Raw genomic sequence first — 19,699 nt, forward strand, 5'->3', positions numbered from 1 at the left:
TTTTTAAGAAACAGAAAATACGGAGAGGGGCAGAGAGAGGGAGAGACTCCCAAGCAGACTCTGTGCCGTCAGCACACTGCCTAACTTGGGGCTCGAACTCATGAACCGTGAGATCACGACCTGAGCTGAAATCAGGAGTTGGACGTTTAACTGAGTGAGCCATCCAGGTACCCCAAAAATATGTGAGTTTTAAATGATGTTGTAGAAGGCATCTATTAATATTTGCAGCATAGAGTTGAAAATGCAGTCCCCTTCCTGATATACAGCAAGCTTTTCTAAGGGTGATTTTAAAAAATTATGCTTCATCAAGATTGTTCCAAGGCAGAGACTAGCCTCCCACCAACCTTCCCAAAGAAATAACTTATTACCTGATATTTAAAGTTACTAGTTGGGGCGCCTGGGTGGTGCAGTCAGTTAAGCATCCGACTTCAGCCAGGTCACGATCTCGCGGTCCGTGGGTTCGAGCCCCGCGTCAAGCTCTGGGCTGATGGCTCAGAGCCTGGAGCCTGTTTCCGATTCTGTGTCTCTCTCTCTCTCGGCCCCTCCCCCATTCATGCTCTGTCTCTCTCTGTCCCAAAAATAAATTAAAAAACGTTGAAAAAAAATTAAAAAAAAAATAAAGTTACTAGTAACCTAAGATACGTCGCTAGTCATGAAATTCACTAAGACTCAATGGAAACCAGAGTCCCAATTAATAAATATTTTTAAAAATTGAAATTAGCCTTTTAAACCAATTCTACTTTAATATATTTTCTATGTATACATCATACATGACGAATTATAATGTTCCAAGTAAACAGAAGTTTGAAACACTTTCATTGTCTGAACTATCTGAACAAAAAATCTAAAGACAGTCTAATAATTAGAGCTTTAAGTTCTTTGCCTAACCCAGCTATGTCTATTAGGCAAAAATCTGCTTCAACAGGTCCCATGACTCTTTGTTCTGAAGGCCAAAGGGCTTTGGCTTAGAGACTTAGTGGAATATTTCAGAAGGCAAAAATAATCTGTTGTGCCGCCGAATTGGCTTTCCCCAGGAGATCATTAGTGACCCAGATGGTTCTCAGCTGCCCATTTTTGTTGCTCTTCCTTCATTCCTCAAGTTCCAGATTTCTCTGTGGTCTTTCTTCCTTTCAGCCTGAAAAACCTCAGTCTTCCTTCCTTCCTTCCTTCCATTTCTTTTAAAATAGGTCTACTGGTGACGGTTTCTCTTAGTTTTCCTTCATCTAAGAATGTCATTATTCTGCTGTCATGGCTGAAGGATATTCTCACTGGATATGGAATTGGGGGTTGACTGTTCTTTTTCTTTTAGCACTTTAAAGTTGTCATTCCGCCTTCTTGCTCCCATGGTTTCTGACAAAAACTGCACAGTCATTTAAATATTGATTCTCCTGTATGCAATGTGTTGTTTTTCTCTGGCTGCTTTCAATTTTTTTTTTTTCTTGGTCTTCAATTTTCACCAGCTTGATTATGACGTGCATGAGCCTGATTTTCTTTGGTGATTCCTATTTGGCATTTACTGACTTCTTGATTTAGGTCTTTCACCAAATTCAGGGAAGTTCTCAGCCATAATGTCTTCAAATATTTTTTATGCACTAATCTTTCTTCTGCTTTTGAGACTCGAGTACCACAAATATTAGACCTTTTGATGTTGCCTCACAAGTCCCTGAAGCCCTAGTTCATTTTTAAGAATCTGTTTTCTGTCAGTTCTTCAGATTGGATAATTTCTGTAGGACTGTCTTCATTCCACCAGTAATTCTCTTAATTTCAAATATAGTTTTGAGTTCCAAAATTTCCATTGACTCAGTTTTTTGTAGTGTCTGTTTCTTTGCCAAAGACTTCTGTGTTCAAGAGTGTTTACTTTTACCATGGAGGAAGGTTATAAAAGTTATTTTAAAGGCTTTGGAAATCCCAGCACTGGGGTTTCCTCAGGATTGTCTTCCCCTGAGAATTGCTCATGTTTTACTGTTTTTTTGTTTTTTTGTTTTTTTAATATTGGGTAATTTTGTGTTGTATTCTGAACATTTTGAGTATTACGTTTTGAGCCTCTGGGTTCTGTTAAAATCCTCTACAGAATGTTGATTTTTTTTGTTTTCATTTTAGCAAGTAATCTATTCAGCTTGACTACAAGTTCTTTTTGTGTTTAAAGTTTATTTTATTTTGAGGAAGAATAGACTTATTTATTTTGAGGAAGAAATAGAGCAGGGGAGGGGCAGAGAGAGAGGGAGAGAGAGAATCCCAAGCAGGCTCTGTACTGTCAGCACTGAGCCAGATGCAGAACTTGATATCACACACTGTGAGATCACAACCTGAGCCGAAATTAAGAGTCAGACGCTTGACTGAGCCACCCAGGTGCCCCTTGACTATAAGTTCTGTCCCACCTTCAGGTGCCAATTCCAACATCATGTTGGTTTTCAGAGCCTTTGCTGTGTTGCACAGATCCTTCCCAAACATGCACCATTCAGAGGTTAGTCTGGGACTTGGTTAGTGCTTATCATAGTTCAGTTCTCAGAGTCTTTGTTGTGCTGCTTTGGGTCTACTTGAGCGTGAGCCTAGGACTTCTGTCAGTTCATACACAGAATTAGGGGATCTTCTTTCTGGCTGTTCCATGCAGTATCCCCCCCCCCCCCCCCGCCCAATACTGTCTGGCTCCCAGCCACCCCTCTTCCTGGGCCTCTGGCTAGAAAGACCAGTTCTCATGACTATAGCAGCCTGGGCTGCTATGCTGTTCTGCATGGCTGGGACCTCCCTCAATAAAAGAGAAAGAAAAAAGAGTGGGAATTCCCCTCACACCGTTTGGACCACTTCCTCTGACCATAAAGAAGACTTGTTTTTGTTTTCGCTTCTCTCTCTCGGGGTTTTCAGTGCCTGTGCCCCCACTGCGAGTGCAGCTCAGGGAGTAGAGCTACTCTTGGGAGCCAGGGCTAGGGGAAGAAAACAAGGAGGGTTAAAAACAGGATTTTCCCCACACGTTTTAGCTCGCGGAGGCCCCTTTTTTTGGTCCTTTGTTCGAAAGGCAGGACTTTTCTCAGAGTTTTGCTGCCACTCTCTGCGTGCACTTCAGAGCTAGAACACAGAAGGGGGAGGCAGGCAACTAACCCCCATTCCGGGTCATACTTCACATTTGGCTCCCCGTCCCGACACGCTGCCATCCTTCACTTTACAGAGTCCCCTTCAGAGTCCAGGGATGTTAGTTGTGGTAAGTGGGGCCGGAGGCGGTAGGGGGCGTATACCATGTTGGCTAACACCAGGAGTCCCTCACCCTTCCTCCACCCTGGGGTTTACCAGCAGGGAGAGAGCTGACAGGCATTTTAGAAAAGGCTCTCTGGCAGCTGTGGAGGCAGAGGCGGCAGTTGGGAGGGTGTTACAGGGAAAGTGACGGTACCTGTGTAAAGGCAGTGCGGTAGGGGCTGTGAGAAACAGGTGGATTTAAAAAAAAGGTGGGGGGGAAGCAGAGTGGACAGCACGTGGGGACAGATTAGATGTGGAGCATGGTAGAGAGGAAAGGGTCAAGGATGACTCTCGAGCTCCTGGCCTTACATGGCTGTCATAACTGAAATAGGGAAACAGAGATCATTTAGGGAGGGAGGATGATGGGTTTAGTTGAATTAAAAAAAATTTTTTTTAATGTTTTATTTATTTTTGAAGGAGAGAGAGAGCGTGAGCAGGGGAAGGGCAGAGCAAGAGGGAGACACAGAATCTGAAGCAGGCTCCAGGCTCTAAGCTGTCAGCACAGAGCCCAATGCGGGGCTCAAGCTCAAAAGCCATGAGATCATGACCTGGGCCAAACTCGACACTTAACTGACTGAGCCACCCAGGCGCCCCTGGGCTTAGCTGAATTTAAAGAAATTTAATACTGTTTCTTGTCAGAGAGTCCTGATACCCAGAACCAAGAGACGGTACTAAGTAAATAGGACAGCGTTCTGATCACAAGCCTTCCTGAGAGGAAGTGAATGGTAAAGAGCCACTCTTGCCAGAGAATGTGCCAGAGAATATTTGAAATGGTAGCTGAGTCCCCAAGACCTGTTTTCGTTGAGGTCCCACAACATGGGATGGAGGTTTGATCCCATTTCTGTCACTGGGACAAAAATCACCCCTGACTTTTCTCCTGGATGAAGTTCAGCTGTGAAAACAACCATGTACTACTGCCTAGATCCTCCCATTTAAAACCAAAGAAACAACAAAGCCTGTGGTTGAAGTGTCTTTATCTTCATCATTTTTACTAGCAGGAGCCTGAACTCCACTCTGCCCCTGAATTCCAGCCATGCAGCTAGGAGTCCTGAATTACTCTTCTTTGAGATGAAGATGATCCGTCAGCACAGGCCAGCCGTGTTATTAGCAACGTATTGGGAACATGGTCAGCACAGATCCCTGAGCAGAAGGCAAAGTGCCATGGTCACGTGGGGGAGACGTTGAGTATTCCTCTAGAGGTGCGCCCTAAAATGAGTGTTCCCCAGAGTATTGCTGAATCTTAATGATAGCACAAGTAGCAATAACTTGAATGTGTATAATACTTTTATACTTCCCAGAATGCTCGCACAAGCTTTATTATAGTTGAGCCTCAGAACATTCCGATGAGCTATTTTAACGTAGTGACTAAAACCCTGATCCCTGAAGCCAGACGACCTGGCTCTCGCAAGTTAAATAACTTCTAGCCACCTCACTTTGTGCAGCAGTAAAACCGGGATAATAATATACTACCTGTCTCATCAGGTTATTGGGAGTAGTAATTGAATAGTAAAATATTTAAGTGGTTCCCGGCACAGAGAAAGAGCTTAATATTCAAACATTATTAGTTTTAGGCAGATATTATTATCCCCTGGCTATGAGTGAGAAAATGGAGGCACCAAAGGTCAAGTGGTTTGATGGGGGGTGAGTTTTCTATCAGAGCCTAGGTTCCTGACTTCTGGAGGCAGTGAGGAGGCCGGAAGGGGCCCAGCAGGGTTGCTGCAAGCAAATGGTGAGGTGGGAGGGGGAGGGTCTGTTAAACTATATTTAGAGGAAAAAAAAACCTATAAATTGCATCGCACACAGGGTGACGTAACAGTTCGCACCAGATGAGAAGTGAAAAAATGTGAATGACTTTGCAAATTAAGTAGCTCCTGAGAGACTAGTATGTTATTGAAACAAAACCCCTCAAAAGACCTGTTGTCCCTCCCACAGTGAATTCTGCAGCTAGAAGTTGGTAGGGTTTGGTTTTTTGTTTTTGTTTTTTGAGTTTTTTTTGAAGAGGTCTGCCTGGCAGAGAAATGGTTGTTTGGTATAGCCAACTTTCCCTTGTTGCCTTCAGTTACTCACATCCCTTTTAACTGCAGTTTTAAATCCAAATTTCCATCACTTAAATGTGGAAGCATTTTAAAAAATCAAATACCATCCAAATATGTACCATTTGGGCCAGGAGTGACAGATGAGACTGCTCAGTAACTTCTATATCACAGCATGGCCATACGTGCTAACACATCACCTTATGGCCCAGCAAATAGCTTTCAGAAACCAGAGTGCCACGAAATGTGCCCTGGTTCTTCCCACCAAATCCTCCCTGCATCACTCCCGGACATTTCCGTCTCCTTCTATTCTTCCTTCTACCCTGAAGCCCACAGTACACATCAGCTCCTGCACAGAGAGGCTGTGGTTCTGCCCGGCGTTTGGGTCTTTGAAAGCCCAAACAGGCTGTGCAGAGGACAGACTGAGAGGATTAGGCTGCCGAGTCTGATCTCCCATTGCTGTTCCGCTGTGTCACTTCTTTGCCTGCTGCCCGCCCACTGGACCAGGCCTGCCGGGGGGCTGCCCTTTCGGCACTACTGACCTGAGTAGGAGCCCCGAGCCGAGTCCAGAAGAAACTCCGCCCAACACGTGAGGACGGACGTATCCTTCCTGGTCTCTGCTCATTCACACATTCAGAGTCTCCTGTCCCTTCAAATACCAGCTTCTGAGGCCATGATGAGAGTTTGTTTTTTAATGATATCAAATAAACTATCAACAAAAGTGCTTTGAGTTCCAGAAGTGATGACACAGTATTAGTTTCAAAAGAAGTCCTAATGAGAAGAATGAAAAACGCAAGGCCGTTACCTTCTTTTCCATCTCCTAGTTCTGTTTCAAGACTTTTCTAGAAACTATACTTCTCAAGACAAGAGGCTGAAATGGATCCCACATTTGAATAATCAGAGAGGCTGGAGTATAGAAATGCTGCGTAGTCATCTGCCCCTTTGGATTTGGTGTGACTGTGAGAAGGTATCGACCGGTGACGGAGCGGTGAGCCTAGGGAATGCAGGCAGCAAGATGAAAACCTCCTGGCCTGACTTCATGGAGATGTCAGAGTCTCTCACTGTCTACCTGAAAAGCAGCTGTAATGACATTTGACTTCTCTGAACCTTGTCTGGTGGGAATGCTGGAAGCTGTAACAGCAGGCAGGGTTTATTTTTCCTACTGCTTTCCATCCGTCTCCTTGCTGTTCTCTTCGTAAGAACGGATAACACCACGCAGGATCGTCACGCCCTGCTGGGCGTGTCTCTGGAGCTGCCTAGCAGGCTGGGTAGCAGGCAAATACCAGAAATGCCAGCCACAATTGGTGGGGGTTTTCTGGAAAATCTGTTTTTCGGGAGAACATAAGGAATAGTAAACAATATTCTCTGCCACCTGCATTTTTTCTGGGTTTAGTCTCCTCAGTTGGGGAGTGATATAGACTGTACGGGTTTTTCCTCTACTGAAAGTATCCTTGCATTGACTTTGTCTTAACTACACAGCTTGAGGAAAGCCAAAGATTATAACCTATGATGAGGCAGTGCAGCAGATGAGAATTGTGTTAGTCACTGTTTAGCCTTTGGGCTTCGGCGAGTCGAGAAGACAAGTTGTCACCGTGAAGGCCAAAACGTAGACATTTCAAGGACACTCTGAACCTTAGATTGGAAGACAGAGTACCGCTCATGGTCCAGCTCCAAGATGAGCACAACATGGAGAAATATTTCCCCATATCATTGTAATTGTTGTATTTTCTGGTGATGAAGAAATAGTACCAAAAATCCTCAGGACCCTTCAGTTCTGTTAGTCAAAATTATTTCTATTTTTCCCCTTTTCCTTCCTTTAAAAATGAAGATTTTACTCTAACATCAAAATTGTGATCCTTTCTTACCAAGTTTCCAATTGAAGCCACATGGCTTGATTTTATATATATGCATAAAAAAATTTTTTTTTTGAGCTGGAACTGTTTTAGTGGTAAAGAAATAGGTTTTAACCAAAAAAAGATTATGTCCTTTTTCCATCTGGCTACCTTAGGCTGAGAGAAAAACAAAAGACTAATTTAAAAATCATGAAGTTTAATTTCTCTTGTAGCAAACTAGTAGACATTTAGTATAAGTGTAATCAAACTGGAAACCACTAAGACCTTTACTTCATTCCTTCAGTTAAATATATTGGATACTTGTGTAACTGTTTCATATGCATAGACATTTGCAATAAAAATGGCAAATTATATAACTCAGGCAAGTGGAGATAGTGGAGCACGATGGAAAGATCACACGGCTGACTTCTGATAAAGGTCTCGGTGAATATTTATGATGACTGTATAAGGCTAGTTCCTGAATCAAGCTGACTTGAGTTCAAGGCAGCCCCGCTTAATGGTATGTGTGTCTTGGGCCATCACCTCACCGGAGTCTGTTTCTTCACCTGCTGTATATGTATGATTGTTGGGAAGACTAAATGAGATAATCCATGTAGAGTTTATTGCACAGTGTCTGGCACATAGTAACTGCTCTGTTGAATGGTAACTATCTTCAATACTCCATTCAGCTCTCTGACCTTGGGTAAGTCCCTTCGTTCCTTTAACTCTTGGCTTCTCTATTTGTAAAACAAGAAATCTATACCCTACCTGCCTGTGGTATCGTTATGAGGACCAAAAGAGAGCATATCTTGAAAAGCCTTATAAAAGTGAGTAAATGGGGCATCTGGGTGGCTCAGTCTGTTGAGGTCCGACTTGGGCTCAGGTCATGATCTCACAGTTTGTGGATTTGAGCCTCGCATCGCACTTTGAGTTGACAGCGGGGATCCTGCTTTGGAGTCTGTCTCCCTCTCTTGCTGCCCCTCACCTGCTCATGTACACTCTCTCTCTCTCAAAAAATTGAACTAAAAAAAAAAAATAATAGTAAAATAAAAGTGAGTTGACAAGCCAGTTGGGAAAACTGAGCTGTACAGAGCATGACTCAATTGGGAAACATTACAAGGCGATGATGTGTAGTCAAGTGTTGGCCTGTGAAGACTGAATAGGCTCAGAGAAAGGCAGTTGTAGACATTCAGGGAAAGGAAAGAATATTGTGGCGTCATGTTGAGAGGCAGTCCAGACAGAGTAGGGGACCTTCAGCTTAGCCTTGAAAAGACAGGATGTGCCTGGGAGAAATGAATCCTCTTTCCATTGACAATTCCGCTGGCTAACGTTTGCTGTGTGTCTTCTCTGGGGTTACAGGCCGAGCTCATTGGAAGCCTCACCCACAAGCTTGAGACCCTGCAGGAAGCGAAAGGGAGTCTGCTGATGGACATCAAGCTCAATAATGCCTTGGGGGAAGAGGTGGAGGCTTTGATCAGTGAGCTCTGCAAGCCGAATGAGTTTGACAAGTACAAGATGTTCATCGGGGACTTGGACAAGGTGGTAAACCTGCTGCTCTCCCTCTCAGGGCGCCTGGCCCGTGTGGAAAACGTCCTTAGCGGCCTCGGTGAAGATGCCAGTAATGAAGAAAGGGTAGGTGGACTAGCGATTTAGTTCAACGGCTTTTCCCTCTGAACCCACGTACATAGGTGCAATTGAACATGACCCCTTCTCTGGAGAAGATTATGATCTCTGGGGCAGGGAGGGCGGTCCAATGTATAGATTACTGGGAAACACCAAAGAAGTCACTTGCATGCCAAGAGGTAATGCTGGCACTTCCGGCTCAGGGAATACTTAGGAAAGTAAAAACACAGGTACCAGAGTTTTCTTTCCTAACTTTCTTTCCCAGGAAAAGGAAGAGACAGAAGCATGGTGGGAGGGTGACATTAGAAAGGGAGAGAGGGACAAAAAGAAAAAAAAAACTGCTGGGGCTGAGCAGAGTTCCCACGTGGGAATGTGGACTCAAGCTCCAAGGAATCTGTGAGCGAGGGTCTGCAGGCACTTGGGGACGATGTACCCAGGTGTCTCCACTGCGCCCTCTACTGGAAGAAAGAGGACAGGTAGTAACAGCGGTAGCAACACTGGATAACATTCAAGTCCTTTCCTCTTTGCCCAGCACTGGGCTCACTGGATCCTCACAACAAGCCAGCAAGTGACGGAACCAGGATCTGAGGGGTCCTGCTGCAGACCCCAAGTTTTATTCTCTATGATGAACATAATTCCAGAGCTGCATAGCATTCTTCACCTACTCATCAGTACAGCAACTATTTGCTGGGATGCATGAGGCTCATGAACAAAGCAGACAGATCCCTGCCTTCAGGGACCCTATCAAGACAAATCAGACAATAAACATACCTGTAACTATTGTACATAGATGTTTATGCTAGAAGGTGATGAGCGCTCTAGCCACTAAGAGACTCCTTTGCTTTCTGGCTCCTCCTATCTATAGCTCTTTCTTTCGGGGCTATCAGGGATTTCCCAGTTATTTCTCCTAATGTATTAAATTAAAAGGGAAGATGTCATTTTTTGAAATAGAAAAAGTCTAGATGGTATTCTGAATGTGCTTGGGCATCCAAAAACTTTCTGCAGCTCCTGTCCCCTTCCGGTGAGTGCCCTCCTCATGCAAATGTGCTGAGTCTTTGCTTCCTCTTCTAGAAATCGTCTAGAAGTGCCTGCCTCAAAAGTATCATCCTTTCCTCCTTCCCTCCGCTCATCAAACAAGCACCTACCAAATGTCTGGTGCTGCGCATTCTGGGGATGAACACCAGCCAAAACACAGGCCCCGCCCTCAAGGAACTCACCGTGTAGTGAGGAAAACCAGTATGGAAGCAGCAAGTGCATCCACAATGCTGCAGCACAGCGACAGACGCAGCCACGAAACGCTTCTCAGGTGGTGGGGGGAGGCCAGGAAAGACTTGGCACAGGTGACACTTGACCAGGGTATAGAAGAATTTCTTAATTCTACGTGGAGGGCTTCACCGTTTAGAAGCAATGTCATGGACAAAGTCAAGAACGACCATGGCATGTTCAAGAACCATACATGGTTGCTTGGTTTTTAAAAATCGTGGATTGCAGGAAATATTAAAAAAAAGTGTACAGTCAGGAAATTGACAGGAAATAGAGGGCTCATTCAAAAGGGATAAACAATGTTCAGTGAAGGTGTGGGAAGGGGTGAGGAAGAAGGGATAATGAAGCTTCCCTGTCCCCCCAAGGTTAGCATCACTTGGAGGAGGAAGAGAGCCCTTATCAGAATTCTAACTGTGTCTGTCCTACAGCCCTGAGGCCATGGTGAGCAAATGTAGTCCCCACTACCTGGCAAGGAAGGAGCCAGGGATAGATGCCCCGGGCTCTTCCTCCTGCGCCCTCCCTCCAGTCTCCTGCCCGTGACACCCATGATCAAGCCCAGAGGGAGAGGACACCAGTTGATGCAGCCTTCACCATTCAGCTTCCTTAGGCCCAGGGCATGGCTGAGAAAAGTGGATCTAGAGGCACAGGCAGTATCCAGCACAGAAAATAGTCACAGAGACCTTGTGGGTCACACTTTACAGACTTAGGACTTTAGCCTGGAGGCCAGGAAGAGCCATAAACTAATTTCATCACCTAATTAGCCTGGAGAGTGGTGGGGCTTAGGCTAAGAGTCTACCAAGAAGGAGTTAGGCCATTCACTTAGGCAACTACCACAGGGGTACAGACTAGGGAGTGAGAGAATGAGTTTGAAATAGTAAGGCAAGCTGGACGAGAGGTAGGGCAGAGCGGAAGCTAACTTTAAGTTTCCTGTTTGGCTGCTGGGATGGATGCCACAGGTCTGTGAGAGAAGAAACAGTGAGCAGTTTTCGTTAGGGGAAGAGGAGTTGTTCCAGAATGGAACTCCGCTCAACGTTTAAATGTACACACCCTCGAATACAGATGTGTGCTTGCTCACATGCATAATACATCCATACTCGTTTTTATCATGATTAGTCTTCATTAAGAAACCCAGTATAATAGAAATTTGAAGGAAGAAGAAGTGGTTCAACAAATGCAAACTGTAGAATGGTCACCAGTGGGGCGAAGGGGAATATATGTAAGGCTTCAACTGAATCTCTAGTTTTTGCTTTTAATCTGAAGCAAATATGATAAATGCCCCTGTTAAGAATTGGCATGGCTTGGGGCGCCTGGGTGGCGCAGTCGGTTAAGCGTCCGACTTCAGCCAGGTCACGATCTCGCGGTCCGTGAGTTCGAGCCCCGCGTCAGGCTCTGGGCTGATGGCTCAGAGCCTGGAGCCTGTTTCCGATTCTGTGTCTCCCTCTCTCTCTGCCCCTCCCCCGTTCATGCTCTGTCTCTCTCTGTCCCAAAAATAAAAACGTTGAAAAAAAAAAAAAAAAAAAAGAATTGGCATGGCTAATGATGGGCACACAGGTATTATTCTCTATTTCTCATGTTTAAAATACTTGCTAATTTTTTAAAGGTGAGAAAAGAGGTTTTCACTTTTTCTTTACAGCATTTTGAAAGGTGTCTTCATTCAAATTCAGTCCCTAAAGGTATTTAAGGTGTTTTGGTTTTTTTTTTAAATTCCAGTTAACATGCAGTTTAATGTTAGTTCCAGGTGTACAATATAGTGATTCAACACCTCCAAACATCATCCTGTGCTCGTCACAGGAAGTGCACTCCTGTATCCCCATCCACCCGCCCCTCCACCCACCTCCCCAGTTTGCTCTCTATATTTAAGAGTCTCTTTTTTGGTTTGCCTCTTTCTCTTTTTTTCCCTGTGCTCATTTGCTTTGTTTCTTAAATTCCACATACGAACAAAATCATACGGTATTTGTCTTTCTCTGACATATTTCACTTAGCATCATACTCTCTAGCTTTGTCCATGTCATTGCAAATGGCCAGATTTCATTCTTTTTGATGGCTAATACTCCATAGTATGTATAGCACGTCTTCCTTATCCACTCGTCTATTGATGGACACTTGTGCTGCTTCCATAATTTGGCTATCATAGATAACGCTGCTATAAACATTGGGGTGCATGTGTCCCTAAGGGCTTTTTAAAAAAAATTTTTTTTTCCAAATTTTTACTTAAATTCTAGTTAACATGCAGTATAATATTGGTTTCAGGAGAAGAATTTAGTGATACATCACTTACATACAACACCCAGTGCTCCTTACAAGTTCCCTCCTTAATGCCCATCATCACCCATCTAGCACATCCCCCACCCACTTCTCTCCATCAACCCTCAGTTTGTTCTCTATCATTAAGAATCTCTTAAAAAAAAAAAAATTAAAAAAAAAAAAGGGGCGCCTGGGTGGTGCAGTCGGTTAAGCGTCCGACTTCAGCCAGGTCACGATCTGGGCTGATGGCTCGGAGCCTGGAGCCTGTTTCCGATTCTGTGTCTCCCTCTCTCTCTGCCCCTCCCCCGTTCATGCTCTGTCTCTCTCTGTCCCAAAAATAAATAAACGTTGAAAAAAAAATTTTTTTTAAAAGAATCTCTTATGGTTTGTTTCCCTCTGTTTTTCCCCCCTTCCCATATGTTCATCTGTATTGTCTCCTAAAACTCCACGAGTGAAAGCATATGGTATGTGTCTTTCTCTGATTGACCTACTTCGCTTAGCATCATACACTCTAGCTGCATCCATGTCGTTGCAAATGGCAAAATTTCATTAAAGATTTTTAAGCAATCTCTACACCCAGTGTGGAGCTCTAACTCGTAACCCCGAGATCAAGAGTTACATACTCCACTGAGTGAGCCAGCCAGGCCCCTCACCTACGGGTTTTTTGTTGTTGTTGTTGTTGTTGTTGTTTTAGATGTGTTTTTCTTAGTAGGGGAAGGAAGCCATGAAAATGGAGATATTTGTAAGATAAACCTAAAACTTTGTACTTTCCCCCCTGGGCATTATTTTGTAAGATCTGACATGCTAGTTCAAGGGAAGATAAGGCACATGGCCTGTGAGCCTTTCATAAGCCTACATAGCCAATTTATATTGAAATAAAATTACAGATCTACCTTGTAATTAGATTTTCATTTTAATATTTCTCAATGACTTTGGCCTGAAAAATTTAAATGATTAAACATAAAATGAAAAAAAAATGATTCATTATATGTCAACATGATGAGTAAAAAGCCATGTTAAAGATTTTTATAAAGAAAATTAGCCTACACATGCTATCTTACCATTGGGTTTGTGTAAGAAACGCTCAGAATATGAAACTACCATCATCGTTAAACAGAACTTCTCTCATAGTAGATTCAAAGGCGTAAAAATTGGTAACAGATTTCTTTCGATATGGAAAATCTGATGTTCCCATGGTTTGTGGATCAGAGCAGAGGTTCTCAAACTTCAGCTGTGGAACAATCGCCTGGAAGGCTTATTAAACCACAGATTTCTGGGCCCCAGCTCCCAAGCTGTGGATTCAGTAGATCAAATTTGCATTTCTAACAAGTTCCCAGGAGATGTGCCACTGCTGGTCCACACTTTGAGAACCGCTATCAGTGTAAATACTTGTACCGTGAAGATTGGCCTTTCTTTCCCCCCTTTCAGTTAATTTTTTTAATGTTTATTTTTGAGAGAGAGAGAGAGAGAACAAGGGGGTGGGGAGGGGCAGAGAGGGAGACACAGAATCGGAAGCAGGCTCCAGGCTCTGAGCTGTCAGCACAGAGCCGGATGTGGGGCTTGAACCCACAAACCGTGAGATCATGACCTGAGCCAAAGTTGGATGCTTAACCGACTGAGCCACCCAGGTGCACCATGCCCCCTTTAGTTTTCTATCATGATAAACTACATATAACCTAAAATTTGCTGCCTTAACCATTTTAAAGTATTCAGTAGTGATAAGTATGTTCACATTGTTGTGCAACAGATCTCTAGAACTTTTTCTTGTAAAACTGAAACTTTATATCCATTAAACGAGTCCATATACACCCCTTCCCCCCAGCTCCTGGCAACCACCATTCTACTTTGTATCTCTATGTTTTTGATTACTCATATAGATACATGCAACCTTTAATCATGTGAGTGGAATCACTGATGGTCCTTTTGAATCTAGAAGCCTAGAGCCGAGCTTTTACCCCAGCCAGTTTAATGTAATCTCTCTTAAAGCTGCCACATAATTTGACAAGTTAGAGAACTATATACATGCAACAGAAGGGTAATAAACTGATTTTCCAAAAAGTAAGCCTCCTTACTCTAGAGCAACAGTTGAAATACACCCTTGGAGATTTCACAGTCCTGTAAAAGGTGTTTTTGCAGTTTCCTTCCTTGCCCTTGCCCTCTGCTGATCTCTTGGTTTTGCCCTGGCAGAGCTCCCTCAACGAGAAGAGGAAGGTCCTGGCTGGGCAGCACGAGGATGCCCGGGAGCTCAAGGAGAACCTGGATCGGAGGGAGCGTGTAGTGTTGGACATCCTGGCCAACTACCTGTCAGAGGAGCAGCTCCAGGATTACCAGCATTTCGTGAAAATGAAGTCAACACTCCTCATTGAGCAGCGAAAGCTGGACGACAAGATCAAGCTAGGCCAGGAACAAGTCAAGTGTCTGCTGGAGAGCCTCCCATCTGATTTCATTCCCAAGGCAGGGGCCTTGGTTCTGCCCCCAAACCTTGAGAGTGAAACGGCTCCTGTTGGGGGGTGTACTTTAAGTGGTATTTTTCCAACATTAACCTCCCCACTTTAACCTCTTCTAAAACACCCAACCAAAAGATCACCCTTTCTCTCAACACTATTTAATCTGAAAAATGTTTCAGTACAAACCACCATTTAAACTCTATGGGTTATTGGGGTTTTTCTGGATGAAAGGAAAACAAACAAACAAACTATCCAGGAAAAAGCCTGTTTCTTCCTTCTCACCCTACATGATTGATCTGAGAGCTTGAATGCTGCTGGGAACTTACTCCTTTCTATGATCACTTTCTAGTAGAAGGAAAATTAATGAAACTGTGAGAACCGATGGGAGGGCGTTCGATTTAGTTTTTAACAGGCTGAGGCAACATGATGAGTGTCACCCTCAGGAATGTATTCACAGTGGCCTTCCTTGCTTGTGGGTGGTATATCTTGACAACAGGTATAAGAACTCATTAATGAAGGGTCTGCAACATAAAGCCTTAAAGAGAAACACCCACAGAAGAAAACTGTAAAACCTTGAACATTGTCGTTATTTATATTTTTTAAAATGAGAAAGATCATTATGTTTGTGCGCTAACCACTTATTTGATTCTGTTTTGTGGTGGACATAGGCAGTTATGTTTGAGCTTTGTACTTTGTGAAAACCTTAATGAAATGAAGAATTCCAAAGATAATCACATTGAGCGTGGAGACTTTTTTCTTGAGCCCTTGGCTTGTCTGCCTGATTTGTACCTTTTTCGTTTGTGTTAGAATGGGTACGGGGGAATCCCAGTTTCTGCTGACAGTCATCGCTGCTTCACTTCCGGAACCAACAGGACCACCCCCTTCCCCGGGAAGGAGGTTTTGTGCCACATGGCTGTCACATCATTTCCTAGTGCTTCACTGCATGATCGCTGGGGCGGGGAGACAGAGCTAAATTTTACCAACAAGGACAACAGCTAATCTGTGTAAGAGGAAAGTCAGCAACCAAATCAATTCCACTGAAGTCATGCAGTGCTTCTGCAGGGGATTTGGGCTAAATGTAGCCTACATTAAGAGATCTATTCTTAGGCTGTTTTAATGATGCTTTTTAAAAAGTTTTCCTAAATTCTTAAGCCTATCAACCACCATCAAAAACTGCCTCCTTAATATCCAAAGAGTGATTTTGCACTATCCATTTGGAATTTGGACGGGGCATCTGAAGACTGTGATTTTGCTTCAAAGTTACGACTTTTTGGAGGGTACTCTAGAGCCCAAGTTATAAGTCTATTCAAACAGACCGGGAGGTGGCAGGAGGTGAGGACCAGCGGCCAGGCTGTGCTAATGGCTGCCGGAGATGGCCTAGTACTTTAAGCAGGTGGTGCAACCTAGGCTTTTAGTTTTTTTTGTTGTTTTCACATGTGCTTGACCCGTGGCTGGTGGCCAGTTCCGCTCATTTGAGCTGCAAGTACTAGAGAGAATTGGGAGAATAAAATTTGTTCAAGAGACCAAATGCCCTCTTCTGTCCTAGACATTTTAATTACTTAATGAAATGTATCTCCTGGTTTTAAGAACTTCAAAACTATAGTTTTGGTCCCCAATATAGATGTCTTTTGAAGAGCTTGAACGAACAGGCCACCCAGAAGTTTCTTGTGAGCCATCAACACCAAAGCCAAAGCTTTCCTTTTTTGGAGGCTATACGCTGACTCCATCAGTACAGAAAGAGAGCACCTCTGTTTCCCAGGAATGTCGTCAAAGCTTCTCTCTTACATCCAGAGTTCCCATTTCCCAGGGACTCCGTGGAACCAGTGACAGTGTTCAGCAGCCACACCTCATGGTTCTTTTGAGGTAGAGAAATAGAGTGCATCTGACATTTCCTCAGACTTAGGCCAACACAGGAGCCCCAAATCAACTCGTTGGTAATTAGCTGTGTCTTGCTGATACTGAGTGGCTCCCTGCATTAGACCAGGTGGAAGCCAGCCAGTAAATGTCTTCAGCTGCTCTTAGTCAAATTCCTCAAGGGGATTCTGGGGGCTCCCAGTTCCTAACACTCTCGAAAATTATTCCTCTGAAGGATTTGACTGGATACACTTTGCACATTCAGTCTTTTTTCAATCACTTTTCTGATCTATACATGTCAAAATAAGCGGCCTTCAGAGTAACATGCTTGTCATGACATAAACACCTGAAAGCATAGGACCTGCCAGGATATCACTCCCTCCTCTGCTACACTGAACTGTTGTCTGTTACATGAAATGAGGGAGGTTTTACATGCAACTCTGAAAATGAATTCTCAGGTGGGTGTGATCCCTACTGTAGCAAAACTTGACCCTTGCTTGGTGAGAAGAGACCGCTAACTTCACCATTATTAACTTTCAAATACCTTTAGGCCCAACAGTAAGCCTGTTCTCTATCCCTTTCCTATTTTCCATTCTCTTCCCACTATTAAAAACAATCCTCTACAGTGGAGGCCATCCTTTTTCCTCCCAGCAATATCCTCAGCCAAGATCATGAGCAAATCAGTTGTAAGCATGTTGTTGGTCAAGACTTCAAGGATGTTTGTTCAGTCGGTACTGTGGACGTGATCATTTCTGAAATGCCATGTCCCGTCAGAAGTGGTGGATGTGAGGTGGCCTCACAATAATCCAAATGCTGACACTCAAGAAACCTGTGAAGTTCTAAGAAAGGACGAGGTCTTGTGACAACTGGGAGGTCTCCCAACTTCCTGGGCCACTTGAGAAGTTCTGGGCATGTTGCTACATGCTGGCTGACTCAGGGCTTCCTCCTGCTGTTTTGTTTCTTGTGGTGGCTGCTTAACCCCAAAGAATGCAGGGAGGTTCCATAGTGAAAGTGTCTGAGTTTTTCCAAGAGACACTGTAGAAACCAAAACTTTTTCCTCCTCTCCAGGAGAACATTTTAGGTTCTGTTTTGCACAACTGATTTCGAAACTTGAAGATTAGCAAGCGTGGGTCAACCCCTAAGAATCAGAAGCTATCTGTTGAAGTGAGGGCCTTTGAGGCATACAAGAGAGAACCCAGCCTGCGACATCCCAGTTTTCCTATTATTCCACTGTTAACATCTGATCTAAAATCACTTCTGAGTGTAAAAGATCACAGTTGTTCCTAATATGAGCACTACCTTAAGTTCATATTTTATTCAAGCATCTTTTACCAAGATATTGAGTGTTTTGGGTTTTTTTCTGGATACTGGGAAAACATGGGCTTTTTATTCTTTGATTGTTCCAAATGCCTTTAATTTTCCATGTTACTGGCTTTATTCTGTTGGGTTGAAATTATTTTTTGTTTCTTTAGAAGAGCACGAGTCTTATGCACCTTATTACTGGCAAGAAAAAGGGAGAACTTTCAGCCTTAAGTAACTTCTCCATCTCTGGCAAATTATAAAATGATCAGACAAACGTGAAGGTGCTGTTCTACACAGAAATAGTACGTTGGGGACAAGATATTCATTGTTGCCTTAACTCTGGGATGAAGAATGGGATAAAATGATAAAGACCATTTTAAAATCAGAAAGGAACACATGAACGGTTTGGGTTTTTTTTTTTTTTAATTCTTATTTCTAAATAGAAACCTCACCTTTTTTCTGGAAGCTCATTCAGACACCAGCTAATGCATGGTTTCTCAAAAATACCATGCATGAGAATCATGGGAGTGCTTGTTAAAAATGCCCATCGTTGGGGTGCCTGGGTGGCTCAGCTGGTTAAGCATCCAGCTTTGGCTCTGTTCACGATCTCACAGTTTGTGGGTTTGAGCCCCAAATCAGGCTCCGGGCTGACAGTGTGGAGCCTGCTTGGGATTCTCTTGTCTTCTCTCTCTGTCCCTCCCCTACTTGTGCTTTCTCTCTCAAAAATAAATACATAAACTTAAAAAAAAAAAAAATGCCCGGGGCGCCTGGGTGGCTCAGTCGGTTAAGCGGCCGACTTCGGCTCAGGTCACGATCTCGCGGTCGGTGAGTTCGAGCCCCGTGTCGGGCTCTGGGCTGATGGCTCAGAGCCTGGATCCTGTTTCCGATTCTGTGTCTCCCTCTCTCTCTGCCCCTCCCCTGTTCATGCTCTGTCTCTCTCTGTCTCAAAAATAAATAAAAAACGTTAAAAAAAATTTTAAAAAAATGCCCATTGTTGAGACACCACCAAGGGGGCTAGGAATCTGCATCTCTAAGTTCCCTGGGTTATCCTGATATACTTCACTGTTTGAGGGCCACTGATACCAATCATTGTACAGTCTTTATTAATATCACAGAAAGACTAACATGAATTTATGTAATAACAACTCATTATGAGTTAATATTGTCCCATTTTTGTGCAATCCCCAGGTTATGATATGGGTGTTTTTCCCTGCTCACTTTCTCCCAGATCTGCTTTAAATTTGAACAAGCTAAGCACATCTTGAGGCTCAACTGCACTATTTTTCCTCAAAAGGAATCAACCTGTCACACAATGTCAGTAATCTGAAGTTCTGCCATGAGATCTGCACTAACCTGAAATCATGACTGACCTTTTCAGCGGGGACCTTACTTAGATTTCTGTTGCCCCATCCCAAGTCTCAGGTACACAGGAGTTAGAATTTCTCTCAGCATGGATTGGACAGTCTAGCTTAGGACACAAAAATGTCAAATTTCCAAACCCTAAAATCAGAATTAGGTAAGAAAAAAGCTGCAAATGAAGAAACCGGCTCATTTATTCCTACTTCATTCTATAAATTCCTCTCTAATATTCTATCAGTGGAAAAACAACTCTGTTTCTTGCTAAAACATCAGTATTGCCACCCCTTGACACAGCAGGTTGAACAGGGTAAGTTTAATATAAAGAATTACTTAATTCTGATGAGTGCCTATAGGATATAAGGAAATTTGATACCCTGAGCTAAGGGAGAGTACCTAAGGAAAGACAATCTGGGAAAGGGTCCCCTTCCCCAAGGCTTGGGTTCAGACCTCACTGGAGAACTTAGTGCACCCTCAGCAGAAGAATGTGTTGGTTTACCCAGGCCAGAGCTGGTCT

The 19,699-nt window shown here is 43.6% G+C and overlaps 1 protein-coding gene across 1 annotated transcript in view; it reads left to right on the top strand.

Moving 5' to 3' along the window:
- Window positions 1-15,391, top strand: part of SHROOM3 (shroom family member 3) — an 87,720-nt gene extending 72,329 nt beyond the window's left edge. The window contains exons 11-12 of the mRNA XM_047092265.1: window positions 8,453-8,725; window positions 14,411-15,391. Coding sequence (XP_046948221.1) covers window positions 8,453-8,725; window positions 14,411-14,779 — 642 coding nt within the window. The 3' untranslated portion in view covers window positions 14,780-15,391. The remainder of the gene's footprint in view (window positions 1-8,452; window positions 8,726-14,410) is intronic.
- The last annotated feature ends 4,308 nt before the right edge of the window (window positions 15,392-19,699 follow it).

The sequence above is a fragment of the Lynx rufus genome, unplaced genomic scaffold (assembly GCF_022079265.1).
Source record: "Lynx rufus isolate CCGP_SWC_20201006 ecotype Redwood Valley unplaced genomic scaffold, mLynRuf1.p SCAF_3, whole genome shotgun sequence".
NCBI lineage: Eukaryota > Metazoa > Chordata > Mammalia > Carnivora > Felidae > Lynx > Lynx rufus.